We start from the raw sequence: 17,297 nt of genomic DNA on the forward strand, positions 1-17,297 counted from the left end.
ATAATTCTTCAATATTAACCAATTGGCATGATCGATTAGGACATCCTGGTTCAACAATGATGCGAAGAATTATAGAAAATACACATGGTCATCCATTGAAAGACCAGAAGATCTTTCAGAATAATAAGTTTCAATGTAAAGCATGTTCTCTTGGAAAACTTATTATAAGACCATCACCAGCCAAAATCCAAACTGAATCACCAATGTTTCTTGAACGTATTCAGGGTGATATTTGTGGACCAATCCATCCACCATGTGGACCATTCAGATACTTTATGGTATTGATTGATGCCTCCAGCAGATGGTCACATGTATGTTTATTGTCAACTCGAAATGTTGCATTTGCAAGATTACTTGCTCAAATAATAAAATTGAGGAATCAATTTCCCGATTATACAATCAAGAAAATTAGACTTGATAATGCTGGTGAATTTACTTCCCAGACTTTCAATGATTATTGTATGTCTATGGGAATCATTGTTGAGCATCCTGTTGCTCATGTACATACTCAAAATGGATTGGCTGAATCATTGATTAAACGTCTGCAAATGATTGCTAGACCAATGATTATGAAAACAAAGCTCCCTATTTCTATATGGGGACATGCAATTTTACATGCTGCTTCATTAATTCGCATCAGACCAAGTGCATATCATAAATACTCCCCATTGCAGCTTGCATTTGGTAAAGAACCAGACATTTCTCATCTGAGAATTTTTGGATGTATGGTGTATGTGCCTATTGCACCACCTCAACGAAAGAAAATGGGACCTCAAAGAAAGATTGGAATTTATATTGGTTATGATAGTCCATCGATCATTCGATATCTTGAACCACAGACAGGCGACGTGTTCACAGCACGTTTTGCTGATTGTCATTTTAATGAGGAAATCTTCCCAATGTTAGGGGGAGAACAGAAACATACCGAAAAAGAAATTACATGGTATGTATCATCATTGTTACATCTGGATCCAAGAACAAAACAATGTGAAAAAGATGTACAGCAAATTGTGCACTTGCAAAGAATAGCAAATCAAATACCAGATGCATTTGCAGACACAAAAGGGGTAACTAAATCATATATACATGCTGCAAATGCCCCTGCTCGAATTGAAATTCCGAAGAAACAAATTGAAGATAGTCATGATGTCATTAAACGCCTGAAGCGTGGAAGGCCAGTTGGTTCCAAGGATAAAAATCCTCGAAAAAGAAAATTCATAGAGAAACACAATGATCACAAAATAGAGAATGATGTTCCTGAAGAAACACATAATGATCACAAAATAGAGAATGATGTTCCTGAAGAAACACATGATGATGAAAATGTTTTGTCAGAACCACAAACTGACGAGAATCATGAAATCTCTATCAATTATATTAATACTGGAAAAATATGGAACCGAAAAGATATAGAAGAAATTGATGATATATTTTCTTATAATGTGGCAATCGACATCATAAATGATAATGAAGATCATGAACCAAAATCTTTTGGTGAATGTAAAAATCGGCAGGATTGGATAAAATGGAAAGATGCCATCCAGGTTGAATTGGATTCGCTAAATAAACGTAATGTTTTTGGACCTATAGTCCTTACACCTGAAGGTGTAAAACCTGTTGGATACAAATGGGTTTTTATTCGAAAGCGAAATGAGAAAAATGAAATAGTAAGATATAAAGCTCGACTTGTTGCACAAGGTTTTTCTCAAAGGCCTGGAATTGATTATGAAGAAACGTATTCTCCCGTGATGGATGCAATTACGTTTCGGTATTTGATTAGCCTGGAAGTATCTGAAAATTTAAAAATGCGTCTTATGGATGTTGTTACAGCTTACTTATATGGATCGCTTGATAGTAATATTTATATGAAAATCCCTGAAATATTTAAGATGCCTGAAGCACAAAGTTCAAAACCCAGAGAATGTTATTCTGTGAAATTACTAAGATCATTATATGGGTTGAAGCAATCCGGCAGAATGTGGTATAATAGGCTAAGTGATCACTTGATGAAAAAGGGATATGTAAATAATTCAATATGCCCTTGTGTTTTCATTAAGAAAACAACATCCGGATGCGTAATTATTGCTGTATATATTGATGATTTAAACATCATTGGAACGAATAAGGAAATTCAAGAAGTTGTTTCATACTTGAAGGATCAATTTGAAATGAAGGATCTTGGAAAAACCAAGTATTGTCTGGGTTTACAAATTGAACAAAAAGAATGTGGAATATTTGGTCACCAGAAAAATTATACAGAAAAGATCCTTAAACGTTTTAATATGGATAAATCAAATCTTTTAAGTACTCCAATGGTTGTTAGATCATTAAACATAGAAAAGGATCTATTCCGTACATGTGAAGATGATGAAGATATTCTTGGTCCAGAAGTATCATATCTAAGTACTATCGGTGCCCTTATGTATCTTACAAATTGTACAAGGCCTGATATATCTTTTGCTGTAAATTTACTGGCAAGATTTAGCACATCTCCAACAAAGAGACACTGAAACGGAATTAAACATATATTCCGTTATCTACGAGGAACGACAGACTTGAGACTTTTGTATTCAAAAGATGCTAATCCAAGTATAATTGGTTATGCCGATGCTGGATACTTATCTGATCCACACAAAGCACGTTCTCAAACTGGATATGTATTTACTCGTGGAGGCACTGCAATTTCTTGGCGTTCACAGAAACAAACACTTGTAACAACTTCATCAAATCATGCCGAGATTATTGCACTACATGAAGCAAGCCGTGAATGTGTGTGGTTAAAATCAATGACTCAACATATCCAAATCTCATGCGGATTATCATTCGACGAGAAGCCTGTGATACTATATGAAGATAATGCTGCATGTGTTGCTCAAATGAAAGAAGGATACATAAAAAGCGACAGAACTAAACATATTCCTCCTAAGTTCTTCGCATTCACCAAGGAGCTTGAGAAGAATAAATGTATTGATGTTCGTCACATTCAATCAAGTGAAAACTCATCAGATCTCTTCACAAAGGCACTTCCTACGACAATATTCAGAAAACACATATATAATATTGGGATGCGCAATCTACGAAATTTGTGAAGAATTGTTCGTATCAACATGAGGGGGAGTTTACGTGACTGCACTCTTTTTCCCTTACTATGGTTTTTATCCCAATGGGTTTTTCCTAGTAAGGTTTTTAATGAGGCAGTACAAAAACACGTAATGAAGACATCATCGTATCATGATCATCATCACAAGGGGGAGTGTTGAAAATTAATATTTAAAATGTGTATGTTGAATATTTGAATGTTGAAAATAAGAGTTGTAAATATTGAAAATTAGTGTGTGATGATGTAGGTAATGATGATTTTATTTTTGGATTATTTGTAAAGATTTTCTATAAATAGATCACTCATTTGTGAAGAAAATCACAATTGAGTTGAGAGAAAAATATTATAAAGTGTGTAATATGATAATTTTGAAAGTTTAATATTTTTATTTTTTATCGTAAATTTGTACTTTTTCACAACAGAAACAAGGTTTTTAGGTTTTTTTTTTCTTTTATAATGATGAATTAATGTGAAACGAGGGGTTGGAAGAAGGGCGACTGATTGTTAAATCTACATATTCTCTCTCTTGCTGCGAAATTCGATTAAATCGCCGATCTTTTCCTAAGTATTGCCATCTCTGTCTTCTCTTTCTTTGAATCCAAAATGTTCCCAGCTTTTCCAGGTGCGTAAACAGATACACACACTCTGTGAAATTAAATGTATAATACATATACATACATGTATTTATATATATAATATATATGTTTATAAGAGTGATGTATAAGTTTTCCTATTGTGTCCAGTATTCATCATCCCCACAAGATTCTTGAAAGTGGACTGATCACGTAGTTGTCTTTAAAATTAAAATCTGAGCTTTTTCGAGCTCCGAGGTTCTTGGGTTGTCTGATATCTTCATCATCCCGACCCTTCATGCTTGGGAGTTCGATATGTTCTTAATCTTTGTTGTTTTGGTTGGTTGCCTGCCTGTGTGAAAAAGAGTACTGAGATTTTATTCTTGTTGAATTTTCGTCCCTCAATTTCAGATCTTTATGCTGTTCTTTGGTTCGATTTATTGTTCTGTTGGATGGGTTTCAGCTACTTTGTTCCTTTTTCTGTTGTTTTTTTCTATTTAAGAATTTTATTTTATATTATCTATATAATCCCCTCTGCAACTGCAATCTTTTGGTGTACGGTTCCAACATTTGAATTCCCATTTCGTCCTTGTTTTCTGCTTTTTCAGATTTTTATATCACAACCCATAGGTTACTTCAAATGGTTAAAAATCCCTTTTCTTTATGACTACTGCAGAAATTGCTTCAAGAATTGCGGTGGCTAATATTAAACTGGATTTGTTTCAACATTTTTTTTTAACTTAGTTATGATTAAGTTCAATGGTTTCTGGTACCTTTTCTGAAATTCTGAGCTTAACATTTGGATGGGTTTTTTTAGTACACATCGTAAAAAGGTTCCTTTTATGGCAATGGGATCTGCTTTTTCACATCTCATCATACCTCATAAAATAATAATTGAACTAATAATCAAGATTCTAATTGATATTGAGAACAATTATGGCTATAATTATAGTGATTATTGCACATCAGTTCTTAGGGTATAATGAAATGGTCAACTGTATGATATCAGAAATCTAAGTTTGTTTCTTGATTCTTTCCTGAAAAGAAGAACCCATCATAGAGAATGTGTGCGTGATGATATCAAGTTCAGATCTTGTCTCCTTTGCCCAAATTTATCTTTAAAAAATTCGAAACCTTACATGTTTGTCTGTGCTTTTTGCTAACATAAGCAAGTTCAGGTAAGAATATATGATGATGGGCTTTCCTTAAAATACCATTATTAAAATGCAACCCTATTAGATTCTCAAACAACTCGAGTCTGAGTCCACTGGGTTCAAATAACAGTGTTTTGTTTTGTTTCTTCCTTCTTTGACACCTATACTTGTTTGTTTTCCCTTTTATTTTTCTCCTATGCAGCATTGTTTTTGCTTTGATTGGAGCGAAAGATGGAGGGGGATACATTCTCTGGCCTTGGTAATGTGCCACAGTTGGACGGCAAGATCTTGCAGACTTTTCAAAAGAGTTTTGTCCAAGTTCAAAACATATTAGATCAGAATAGGCTACTAATCAATGAGATTAATCAGAATCACGAGTCCAAGATACCTGACAATTTGAGCAGAAATGTGGGATTGATTAAAGAACTGAACAATAATATCAGAAGGGTGGTCGATCTTTACGCCGACCTGTCGAGTTCCTTTACGAAATCCGTGGATGCCTCATCTGAAGGAGATTCAAGTGGTGTTTTTAAATCTGGTGGACACAAAAGGCTTAGGCCTTCTTGATGAAACAAAGGAACGGAAGGATAAGGTCCTCTTCTGTTCTTGATTCTTTGCATCATGGAGAGACAAACAAAATGGCAATTATGTAAGTTGAATTTTCTCTAGTTTTTTAATTGTAGCCCATAATTGTTACTCCCACATTGTAATTGTGCAACTCCTCATCTAATTCAATTAAGATATTTGTATTTTTCTTGTCATTTTCCCTGGTCTATTGATTTGTTATTCACTTGCTTATTCTAATTCCTGCTTCAAAGAGGTGGTAAATCTCATGTAACGCCAAACTTGTGGGCTTTTAGCCATTCATTTATGCAAGTTTACAAATTTTCTGTGTGTCTGTTCTTTAATATAATTTCTCCTCCAGATACCAACTTTATTGACACCCTTTTTGCCTTTCCAACTGAGTAATCTTTGTTCAGAATTCAAAAGCTCAATTATGCTCAAGGGAAGCGGTGGATAAAGTTTTAACTCCTTCGTCTTCTTTTTCGATTTGTTTGTTCATCCATTATACATAAAAGGATTCATCATTATGTAAATCTGGTTAGCATAAATTTATTGATCGTTTTGGTTGGAGGAATCATTCAGTCAGAGGCCTTTTTTATTTGTTGGTAATGAACAAATACGACAAGAAAACCCTCTGAACACAATTCAAATAAAGCAGCTTTGGAGTATCTTTTCAGTTTCCAGTCTCTCCCACTCACAGGAACAGAATCTCAGACATTTATTTGTTTATTATTATTTATTATACATTGAAATTACTCCAGTTTAAATTGAAATCAGGATACAAATTAAAATACCTGCTTTTTCAAGGAATATCTTGTATTTTTCTGCAACACCATGTTGCATGGCCTACATTTTGTACGATTGGAGCATTCTCCTCCAAATATTCAATTAAAAAAAATCTGAGTGGATTGAGGAGAATAAATCAAGAAATAACAAAAGCATACAGTTCAAAGAGACGGAAAGATACACATGAAAGTGACCCGAAGCAACTTGACAAGGGAACCTTTTTAAAATGTAACTCAGTTTTATTCAGTACATGCATGCTTATCCTTTCTTTACTTATTTGGCTCCTCCTGGCATTTCCTAATAAAAAAATTCCCAATTTCAGATATCGATTTTTACATTAGTATAAAATCATAAAATAATGGTGTAAATTTCATCATTCTAATAAAATACTATATAAATTAAAATCACGATGTTATGCAGTACTTTTTAAATATTTATGCAATAAATGATACCTTTTTTAAAATTTTTTTTTTTCTTCTGGATATGGAGTGGCTCCCGGGACGTTGATGATGCTCCTAGACTACATTTTTCAGTGTCAATTGATTGGTAGGGGGACCACTGAGTTTACACTTGGGGGATGATAAGATGGACGTTTGCCCTTATTCATTCATTCCCTCTTTCATTGTTTTACTTTTCTTTTTTGTTGGTAAAATTTTATACATATGTTTATTATTCTAATTTGTTGAAAAATCCAAATTTCTAAAAACCATCCAAACTTTTAAGTTAGATATCTCCCATAAGTTTAATAAATTATCAAACAATAAATTAAACAGCACAGATGATTTGATAGTAAGAAAAACATATTCAAAGCATAAACCACAAGGAATTATCCAAAGAGATGGAAATAAAAGTCAGAAAAGAAAGTGTGAGAAATCTCATTATTTGGCCTTAACCTCAGGCTTAGAACAACTCTAATCACAATTTCAGGAGATGGTCTCCTGGTTCTTTTAGTAGACCTTTTTCAATTCTTCATTGTCCCTTTTCTTGTATGGATTATTTGGGTGCATTATTTAAATAAGTCCAAATAAGAGCCAATACATGCAACGACCAACTAGATGTAAAACAATAACATAAATTGTACAATGAAATAATACTCAACTCCATGTTATTTATTGGTATGCTACTTTTCGAGTGGCAGCAAATGCGTCAATATGGTCAAAAACAGTTTCATGAAGTCAAAATATACAGGTTCAAAATGTGAAGAATGAGAAAGAAAAGTGAAAGGTAAATAAGAATATAGACCATAGTCAGTATCCAACTATCGAAATTCATCCCTGTATCAATGAAGTCTGGTGTTGCGGTTGCTGCTCAGACATAGCTGATCTGCACTTCCTGAGGGAGAAGTCTGTACATAATACCGAGCTCCTCGAATATTCTCTTAAGTTCGAAAACGAGATCAAATTTGCCATTGACCCTTTCTCCGGAATTTTGAAAGTTCATAGTATGATAACATATAGTGCCATGTTCATCTTGTGAACATCAACAATTTCTTTAAGCTGCACGCTGTGATTGGGACGCCGCTGTTGAGACTTACTCTCCAAGTATCTGATGATCAAAGGCACAAACAATTAGGTGACTGATGTGGGGCAATCGAAATACGCAACAGAAGAACAAAAGAAATTAAGAAACAAGATCATAGTTAGAATGAGAACGGAAGGTATAACTCATGTTGTCTTGTCAACAATTGAGTAACGTGTTCTGTGGAATTGACTTTATGTTGTTTGAAAGCTAGATTCACTGGCGAAAAAACAATATATCATAGGTGAAAAGATTGAAACAACATACGCTTTTATTTTAGCCTTCACATCTGCTATTTCTCTACTGAAGTGGAAAAATCAACAGCAAAGTCCACTGAATCACCCATTTCTGGACTTCGATTGAAATTGCTGATTGGTTTGGTGGCCAATACTGAATTAGGATAGTATATATTTACATTGTCAGGTTTCAGAAAGATTGTGGTCAAAACGTTCATCTCATCAGCGAAATTTTCAAGAAAAAGAAAATATATGATGGCATTAAATGGACCGAAATGTCTTTGTATATATATACATATCCAAAGAGAGGTTCATGCATGCCATCAACGACACAGCGATCACCGACATCAAAAGGGTGCATCACAAATACGAATATCATGGCTTCAAAACTATTTTAGCGGTGTTACCAAACACGAAAACAACAAGTAACATCTGAGATGTAACAAAGACCAAGACGACTTTGTTGGTTGTGATTTCCATCAGAAGTAACCAGACTGTAATTTCACAAGAAGTATAATTCCTGAAGCAATCTTATTAAGCTCCTCTATAGCTGTTTTGGCATCGTTTAGGGAGACTGCTAAGCATTTCCGTTCATTATATGCCTTTACCTGCAGACAATGTTTTACAACATTTCTAAATATTCGCCTAGCTGCAGTCTTTGCCTCAGCCTCACTCATAATTTCTTTCGGTTCACCCTGTTCTTCTTCAACACTGTCATCAAGATAGTTGTCAATCCTGAATTCCTTATAACTTTAATCAAACCTCACAGTGTCCAAGCCGACACCTTCTCACGCCTAATGTTGTAAAGTTTATCCACATTAATCACCTCCCCCTTTTAACCCGCCACCGTGGCGGACTTACCTGTTTGACAACTCTCAATATTAAAATAATTAGATTTGATGCATACAGAGTGAAACTATATTTATTTATGTAGTATCGGGTTGGAACTTACAAGATAGAAGTCAAGCTACGTGGGGGAGTATGAACCTGAATATAAGAAATTAGGTTGTTCAGCAGATAATTCAAAGATTGCTAGATATAGCATAACAAATCAATTTACAATGGCTTGTACTATACCTATGGTGTTGAGAGAAGAAACGACAGATATTATCTTCATCCTTTTCTCTAACTCAGCCGTATCAACTCCAATTTGTCTCCATCGGCACCCACAGTTTGCAGCACATAAAATACTCACCTTTAGGATTCTCGGAATCACTTATTCAATATTTGGTTGAAAATATATTTGGTTTATCAAAATTATGAGCAACCATCCAAAGCTTATCTTCATATCAATAATAATTTAGAGTCACATGTTAAAGTTGCCTCGGAACTTCCGACTCTTATTAAGCTTATGAGTTTTTCGATCTTTTCTTTCTATTCTCACTATTATTAGTAGTCTAGCTTAAGATGATTAAATCCTCTGTTTCATAGAATAAACAAAACCGAACTTCCGGGGAAATAGTTGCCATGGGAGACCGCCCTCTTCTAACGCCTCCACCACCAATTTCCTTGTCACAATCAAACATGACAATTTTGTACTATTGCCTAGTCGTGGTCGGAACGGCTGCCATTGTGCTTGCGCTCTTTAATCTCCTAGTCTTAAAATGGTGCACAGATTTCAGCACCAACAGGCAACAGGTACTCCCGCAACCGGGAAATGATAAATGGTAATCTTAATTTAGAATTGGTTTTCAGCTTCAAGTACAAGAACGGGGTGGCGGCGCAAGATATGAGAAATGATTCTGAATGCGCTGCCTGCCTGCCTGTCGTTGTTCGAAGAAGGTGAGGAAGCAAGGCAGCTACCGATTTGCAAGCACTAGTATTAATATTTAATTATAAGCAATTCTCATTTGGATCATCATTCACCAGGAGTAAATTAAAGTTCATAGAATTTAACAACATAGTTGAATCCATTAATCATAGACTTGTCATTTCTCTAAACCAGACATCTTTAATGTCCCAAATCTAAATAAGTAAATTGAATTAGAAAAATATTTGAATGGACTGGCAATAAATTGGAATCGACAGCAAAAAATACTTCAAAAACATAAATAATGAGAGCCTTATTTTGTTCTCAGTGTGCTTGTGCATCTTTGTTTCTTCTAAAAGAGTTGATCTTGACCATGTAATATTTTTTATTTTTATGAAAATAATAAACAGAAAACAATATATTTCTGGTGCACTGAAGTGCCATCTTCATGCATCAATTGGACATGCAGAAAAAATTGGTGCTATCGATTCTACGTGGGTATAGTCGCAGAAAGATTCGAACATAGCACAATTATCTAAGGCCCATTGAGATTGAAACCTGGGCCACGGCCCATTATATTGTAGTCGTACGCTGTTGAATAAAGCCATGTTTCCCTGCTTCTTCCGCATGACTCAAATTTTGGACTTCCCTCTCTTTCGCCTGCGAATTTCGTTCGAATAATTAGTTATTGGAATCGTTCCTCTTCGTCTTTCCATTCCTCTCTCTGAATTGACTGACACAAAGGAAGGTGCGTATCTCTTTGATTTCTTGATCGTTTGCCTCTCAGTTACAAGTGATTAAACTAAAAAATGGACGTTCTGGGAGTATTTTTAGGGGAAAAAGTGTTGGACTTTCTACACGTTGGATTTTTTAGCCTGAGAGTTTGTAAAAATGAATGGGTTTTGTTATTTATGTGGGTTGTCCAAAGAAGAAAAAAGAGGAAAATATTATTGAGTAGAATTGTTGCTAATTTTCCCATTTTTGTTGAGACTGTTCTATTTGGCATCTGGAGTTTTTGCGCGGTAGCATCTCTCTCTCTCTCTCTCTCTGGTTGGACACGAGTGGAAATGCTTGTGTTCTCTGTATCGTTCCAATTTTATCGGATGTCCCCAAGGGACAAAATGCTTTGTGTTCTACATCCTAATTGTTTTATGTTGATTGACCCTTCTTGTCGCTGTATCAGGTTTTTGAATCAATGTGAAGTCTTGGACATTGGTGGTTTCTCTCTGGGAGGGGAAATGACTTTGTGAAGCAGCTACGTGTGACTCAAGGTAGCTATAGTAATTGGTTGCATGAAACTTCCATGTTTCTCTCTTATTGAGGCATCTGAATGCTGCTCTTGATTATGTTTATTGTCTGATGGTGTTTGATTGCCTTTTGTTTTATAATGAAATAAAGACGTGCTGGCTCAAACTATAACTTTAGGCTTATAAAATTAACTTTTATGCTTAAAATTTTTGCAATATGGTTGCAGAGTTTGCACAGATCGGAATGTTTGTAGCCTACGACGAGAAGAGCAAAGTTGTCTGGGATTAGCAAGGGAACAATCTAATTTAATTTATTTTTCTTAGGTAACTTGATTACTTGGAATTTCTACTCCTGCTTCCATACAGCCATGGAATGCAACAAAGATGAGGCCATTCGGGCCAAGGATATTGCTGAGAAGAAATTGGAGAATAATGACTTTGAAGGGGCTCAAAAGATGGCAAAGAGAGCACAAAGTATTTACCCTGAACTCGAGAATATTATGCAGCTCATAACCATATGTGATGTTCACTGTTCATCTGAAAAAAGGTTATTGGGATCTGACAAAGACTGGTATGCGATTCTCAAAGTTGATTGTTTGGCCGATCAGTTGACCATCAAAAAACAATACCGACGACTTGCCCTCTTTCTCCACCCTGACAAGAACAGATTTCCAGGTGCGGAGTCTGCTTTCAAGTTGATTTGTGAAGCCAATGCTGTACTTTCAGATCCTGTAAAGAAGTCTTTGTACGACAATAAGATTAAAGTTTCCTCTAGATCTGCTCCAGCAAATGCACCTACTATGAACATAAATAAAAAAAAATCTCAATTTCCCAGCAAACCTAAATCTCAGAACAGTGTTCGTGGCAATTTGAATCGGCATCAAGCAGCACAGTCCAGTTCCTCTACAAGACTGGATGCATTCTGGACGGCATGTCCATTCTGCAGAATAAAATACCAATATCAGATACAGTTTGTGAACAGGCTTTTGCGCTGCCAGAAATGCTTAGTGCATTTCATGGCTTATGAAGAGAGTGCTGAGGGTGGTTCATCAGAATCCAAACAGGGCCAGCACGGTGCTCGACCCATGACTTCAAAACCCAGCTTCAGTCAACCAGTTGCTTTTACAGTAAAAGAGAATCAGGCCAACTTTAAGATGGACACTCAAAATGAAAATAGAAATCCATCGTCATTTATCAATACACATGATAATGCCAACATGAAACCAGTTCAACAAGAACAAGGGATCAAGAAACGAAGTTGTTCTGGGGGTGCCAAGACAGAAAGTGTTGCCAGAAGCAGTAGGGATTCAAAAGCTAAAGCAAGAGGTTTCTGTACAGTGAATTTGTCAAATGGTCATATGGAAGGCAAAACATCCAATGCGGATGCAGGTGCTAGAGAATTAGATCTGAAAAATAGGGGCAGGAAGAGGGCTGCGGAATCTGGTGAAAGTTTAGATGAGTTGAGAGGATCTGATGCAAGAAATATGGCTGCTGGGGTAGGTTGCGATAATACTGCAACTGAGATGGATTCTGGACCTGTTCGAGTCCTTTCCCCTCCGAGATCAAGTAGTAAAAGGCAGCATGTCATATACAATGGAAGTGATGGTGATTTAAGAGGAAAAGCTGATGGTTTGCCAAGAACTGGTGCTGATACAGCTGAAATCAAAAGTGATTCTGGCAAAGATTCGTATTATACCGTTAATTCAGATGGAGGCGTGTATGAAGTTCCTGATCCGGAATTTGGTGATTTTGATAAAGATAGAGATGAAGGTCTTTTTGCTGTTGATCAAATATGGGCTTGTTATGATACAGTAGATGGCATGCCAAGGTTCTACGCTAAGGTGAAGAAGATACTAAAGTCTCCATTTGGATTGAGGTTTACATGGTTTGAAGCTGATCCCAAAGATGAATCTGACAAGAAATGGGTAGATGAGGGGTTACCTGCTGGTTGTGGCCGTTATGAGCTTGGAAGAACCGAAGAAACTAGGAGCCTTCTTTCATTATCACATAAAATGTGTTGTAAAAGAGGGCAGAAGAGAGGTTCTTTTGTGATATACCCAAGAGAGGGGGAAACTTGGCTTATTTTCAAGGACTGGAGTATAACCTGGAATTCAGTGCCGGATAATCACGAGTTCAAATACGAAATTGTGGAGGTGCTCTCAGATTTTATTCCAGGTTCCGGCATAGAAGTTTGTCACTTGGATAAAATTAGAGGGTTTGTGAGCCTTTTCCAGAGAACTAGTCAAAGCAAGTCATTTTTTGTAGGGCCGAAGGAACTTTACAGGTTCTCTCATCGTGTTCCCTGTTTCAAAATGACTGGCCATGAAACAGCGGGAGTGCCAGAAGGCTCTTTTGAACTTGATCCTGCTTCCCTACCACTGAAACCTGAGAACTTATATTACCCTGGCAAAGCAACGATGGAACGAGAAGACTTAGAACACGGAGTTGATGGTTCTTCTGCTGAATCAGCTAAACGAAGGAGTGAACCTATGATATCCGAGGGTAAGAGTACTGCAAAAGATTATGTTGAGGATACAAACGGCGAGTCTCTAAAACTCCGGAGATCTCCTAGAAAAATGAAATTTAGTGGGATGAAAGGAAATTGAAGCATTTTTTTGCAGTCGGTTACTCTAATCATTGGGACATAGCAAATCCCAGACGTTAGTCAGGGTTATGACCCAATACCGAGGTTAAAGGATGAACCGCTAGGTAACGCATATGCAGATTTCTGAAAATGGAAAGTTTGTCTTGAGCATGGTCCGTTCTGGAATATGCCCTTCTTTTTACATGTTATTGCAACTGAGAATCACAGTAGTAATGATTCTTGTGAAATAGACAATGTTTGGAAGGTTAAAAATTATTTTTTTGGGCCGAGCCAAGCAGCTGCCAAGATTCCCAAAAAGAGAGTGGCGGCAGTTTACCTTCAGTTTTTGCATGAAATGCTCCTGTGAAAAATTATGATATCATTTAGTTAATCAAGCGTCCATAAGCTTAGTTTCAAAATATAACTTTATCGCTCTGAAGCAAAACATTTCTGTGGAGAACTAAATCTGCTAGATATGCATATATTAAATTTTTTTTTCATCATATCAAACGTCCTATGATTGATTTCAAAATAAGGTAATTTGAAACTCGGATAAACGTCTTTCCCAGAAAATGAGACGTATCATTTGGAATCAATGGCAGCTAAAGTATACACGTATAACAAAATCAATGTATCCAATGAATAATTAGTTGCCCTGTTTCTAAATCAACCTCTCATTTTCATATGCTACGATCAAGAAAACAATTCCTAACACAGCAAAACTTGTCTCACGCAAAATCAGCAACTCATCGTTCATCTACATTCTTGTTTTGGAACTGGGAAAGAACACGATCTCCTAAACAATGAAGATCATGCCATGAACACGACCAACAGCTCAACTTGGCTTGATCAAGCAATCCAAGTTTAAGACAAGGTTATCCAAATCCCCAATCAGACAAAAGCAGGCTGTTTCGGATTCGAGCTTGAAAATATCACCTCACTTTTCCCAACCCATATTGACTTGATGTTCAAATCATTCATCCATCTGTTTGATCCAACAAGGGTTGTTCTTCCAAAAGCTTCTGCTCTATCAGCTTCTGCCGCAATTCTGTAGCTTCATCAGCCATGCCGGCTGAACGTACTCCTAGAATTATATAGGAATAGACATCAGGATCATTCTTCCTTCTACTTGAAGTAAACATTTCTATAACTTCAATGGCCGTATCCACTTTCTTCTTCTGACACAATCTATGAATTATGAATCTGTAGCAGTTGTCTCTTACTATGTGCTTGTTATCATCCATCATCCTAAGCAATCGTACAGCTTCTTCAACCAAATCTGATCGACAGAACCCCCAAAGTAGGCATCGATAGGTAACATCGTCGGGATCAAGCTTACATCGTACCATGTTACTGTAAACTTCCATTGCTTTCTCCATGAACCCTTCCCTCGCCAATCCATCAATTACGATATTGTAAGTAATTAAAGTTGGTGGACATGTAGTATTTCCCAAGCAGTAAAGAATTTCAATAACTTCATCCATCATTCTCTCCTTGCAAAGAGCACGTAAAAGTGTATTATAGGTGACTATATCGGGAGATAAATCATGTAAAACCATCTGATCAAAAAAGTCAATGGCACAAGTTAGAAGGCCATGCTTGCACAAACCATTTATTAAAGTATTATAAGTCACAACTGTAGGACGGTTTGATGGATCATTCATAAATCGTAGGATCTCATCCACTTCATCCCAACATCCATAGGTACAAAGTGAATGGAGAATAGTGTTGTAAGTTACCGAATTGGGTACCATTCCATGTGACAACATATTCTGGACAACCAACATGGCATCTTCATATTTCCCTTGTTTACAGGAAAAATTGATCATTGAATTATATGTCACCAGATCAGGATAACATCCCTCAACTATCAGATCTTCCACAGTTTCCAAAGCACGTGCAACACCACTATATTTGCACACCAACTCAATGAGGATTGTGCAGGTTATTACATAAGGAAGGCAGCCCTTACTGAGCTGGTCCTTCCAGAATTGGATGGCCTGACCAATCTTACCATGATCAAACATGCTTCTTATTATTGTGTTAAAAGTAATAACATCAGGAGGGCAACCACTCAAGCTCATGTCCTCCAAGACATCAATAGCAGCAATAAGCTGCCCCTTTCTACACAAACCACCAATAAGCAAGTTGTGTGTGATAATATCAGGAACCCCACCTGACATAACCATGAGTTGAAGAACCTTAGCAGCTTTGTCCATCTGCTCAACATTGATTAGGCCCCTAATCAACTTTATGCAGGAAGGAAAATCTGGAATTTGGTTTCTACGTGTCATCACATCTAATAGCCTTGTTGCATCAAGAAATTTCCCACGATAGCAGAAACTCTGAAGAATCTCATTGTTAGTGATTTCATCATTTTTAACAAAAGGTCCATCCGAATAACACTTTGAAGAATAAAAATGTTGACTAGAATGGTTTTTCCCATTGAATTTTGTCTCGATGCCCATCTTATATCCATTCAAGCTCCCCTCTTTTTGGTTTCCTTTGCTCACTCCTTCCAGACAGACACTAGTTTGCTTCCCTCTAAATGTCAATAGAGAAGCAGTTGCTCCAGAGCCATAGATTTCATTCTGCCTCATATGAGATAGAGTTTTGTCATTACACTTAACTGGACAACTAATTGGAATCCGAGCACTCATATGTGAATGATGGCAAGTTCCATAATTGAAATCTGCTTGACAAGAGGATGATTTCAGTCCTTGCCAATTATGAGACTCAGTTATTGATGTATGTGGTGCAACTGTGTAAGCCATTCTTGCTCCTCAATTAATCCAAATCTAATCAATTTTTTACGGCATTGTTAATCCAAAATTTTCTTTTGTTGAGAGCATAAAGTAAGGAAAAATCGATCTGCAGTCAAAAAATTATATTTCAGACGAAAAGTAAAAATAGGAAAAAAATCAGCGGTATCAAAACAAATGCAAAGAACGATGATATTCTACAATAGCAGGACAATTCCCACACATACCACCCCATACACACAAAAAAAAAAAAAAAAAAAAAAAAAAAAAAACCAAAACCAAAAAAAAAAAAAAAAAAAAAAAAAAAAAAAAAAAAAAAAAAAAAAAAAAAAAAAAAAAAAAAAAAAAAAAAAAAAAAAAAAAAAAAAAAAAAAAAAAAAAAAAAAAAAAAAAAAAAAAAAAAAAAAAAAAAAAAAAACCTATTTCCAAGTCCAATATTTTCGCATTCAATTAGCTAGAGGGAAACAAATAAATAGCTCCAGCACAAAAACACAATGAAATAATACTTTCCTCCTTGGAAAGAAAATTAAATTTTCTCATCAGATTCATTTAGAAATCAGTCAATACCACGGTAAATGATCAAGTAATCAACATACGAGCTTCACAAAGTGATAAAATTTCCAGTTCAAACGATAAATATAAGGAATATAAAAACAACACAAAAATAATTGAGGTTAAGGTAGTGAGAAAACTAAGCAAAAAACACTTCATTTCCACATTTGCAGCTTGAGATTTACTTAAACCCTCCCCACGACTTTCAAAATAGAAATGGTAAAAACAAGGTAGAAGAAGAGAGACCAGCAGCCCTCATCCTATGGATTTCAAGACTTACTTTCATAAAATCGAAATCGAACATTCAAGTGACGTCCGATGTTGTGTACTCTGTGTTTACAGGAAGGGGTTAGGGTTTATCGAATCTATCGAATTGTTATGTCCGCCTTTCATAACACAACAAAAAGCCGGGTGGTGATTAGATAAAAGGGAGGGCTAATCTGAAATTCTCAATTATTTTTTTTAAATAATA

At 36.0% G+C, this 17,297-nt stretch overlaps 3 protein-coding genes and 1 pseudogene across 6 annotated transcripts; 2 read left to right on the top strand and 2 right to left on the bottom strand.

Annotated features, from left to right (window-relative positions):
- Positions 1-3,545: 3,545 nt before the first annotated feature.
- LOC140958468 (protein ELF4-LIKE 4-like) lies at positions 3,546-5,582 on the top strand. 2 transcript variants are annotated; one of them, XM_073415915.1, is made up of 2 exons: positions 3,546-3,722; positions 5,029-5,582. In XM_073415915.1, exon 2 carries the CDS (start codon positions 5,058-5,060, stop codon positions 5,391-5,393), a length of 336 nt encoding a protein of 111 aa, XP_073272016.1. In that variant the 5' UTR covers positions 3,546-3,722; positions 5,029-5,057; the 3' UTR covers positions 5,394-5,582. The 2 variants fall into 2 exon arrangements, with proteins under 2 accessions (XP_073272016.1, XP_073272017.1); XM_073415916.1 differs by lacking the exon at positions 3,546-3,722 and adding an exon at positions 3,739-4,038.
- A 1,703-nt stretch (positions 5,583-7,285) lies between these two features.
- On the bottom strand, positions 7,286-9,456 carry LOC140959448 (mechanosensitive ion channel protein 10-like; annotated as a pseudogene).
- An 848-nt stretch (positions 9,457-10,304) lies between these two features.
- LOC140958372 (uncharacterized) lies at positions 10,305-13,949 on the top strand. 3 transcript variants are annotated; one of them, XM_073415789.1, is made up of 3 exons: positions 10,305-10,432; positions 10,864-10,951; positions 11,155-13,949. In XM_073415789.1, the coding sequence occupies exon 3, from the start codon at positions 11,296-11,298 to the stop codon at positions 13,531-13,533; it is 2,238 nt and encodes a 745-aa protein (XP_073271890.1). In that variant the 5' UTR covers positions 10,305-10,432; positions 10,864-10,951; positions 11,155-11,295; the 3' UTR covers positions 13,534-13,949. The 3 variants fall into 3 exon arrangements, with proteins under 3 accessions (XP_073271890.1, XP_073271889.1, XP_073271891.1); XM_073415788.1 differs by having other exon boundaries at positions 10,305-10,428; XM_073415790.1 differs by lacking the exon at positions 10,864-10,951 and having other exon boundaries at positions 10,305-10,428.
- A 180-nt stretch (positions 13,950-14,129) lies between these two features.
- On the bottom strand, positions 14,130-17,248 carry LOC140958375 (uncharacterized). Its single transcript, XM_073415796.1, has 2 exons — positions 17,106-17,248; positions 14,130-16,382 (listed from the first exon to the last, which is right to left on the bottom strand). Exon 2 carries the CDS (start codon positions 16,283-16,285, stop codon positions 14,489-14,491), a length of 1,797 nt encoding a protein of 598 aa, XP_073271897.1. The 5' UTR covers positions 16,286-16,382; positions 17,106-17,248; the 3' UTR covers positions 14,130-14,488.
- Between the last annotated feature and the right edge of the window lie 49 nt (positions 17,249-17,297).

This window comes from Primulina huaijiensis, chromosome 15 (assembly GCF_012295235.1).
Source record: "Primulina huaijiensis isolate GDHJ02 chromosome 15, ASM1229523v2, whole genome shotgun sequence".
NCBI lineage: Eukaryota > Viridiplantae > Streptophyta > Magnoliopsida > Lamiales > Gesneriaceae > Primulina > Primulina huaijiensis.

Coding starts and splice junctions, on each gene's coding strand:
- LOC140958468 (XM_073415915.1), top strand. CDS start 5,058: ATGGAGGGGGATACATTCTCTGGCCTTGGTAATGTGCCACAGTTGGAC.
- LOC140958372 (XM_073415789.1), top strand. CDS start 11,296: ATGGAATGCAACAAAGATGAGGCCATTCGGGCCAAGGATATTGCTGAG.
- LOC140958375 (XM_073415796.1), bottom strand. CDS start 16,285: ATGGCTTACACAGTTGCACCACATACATCAATAACTGAGTCTCATAAT.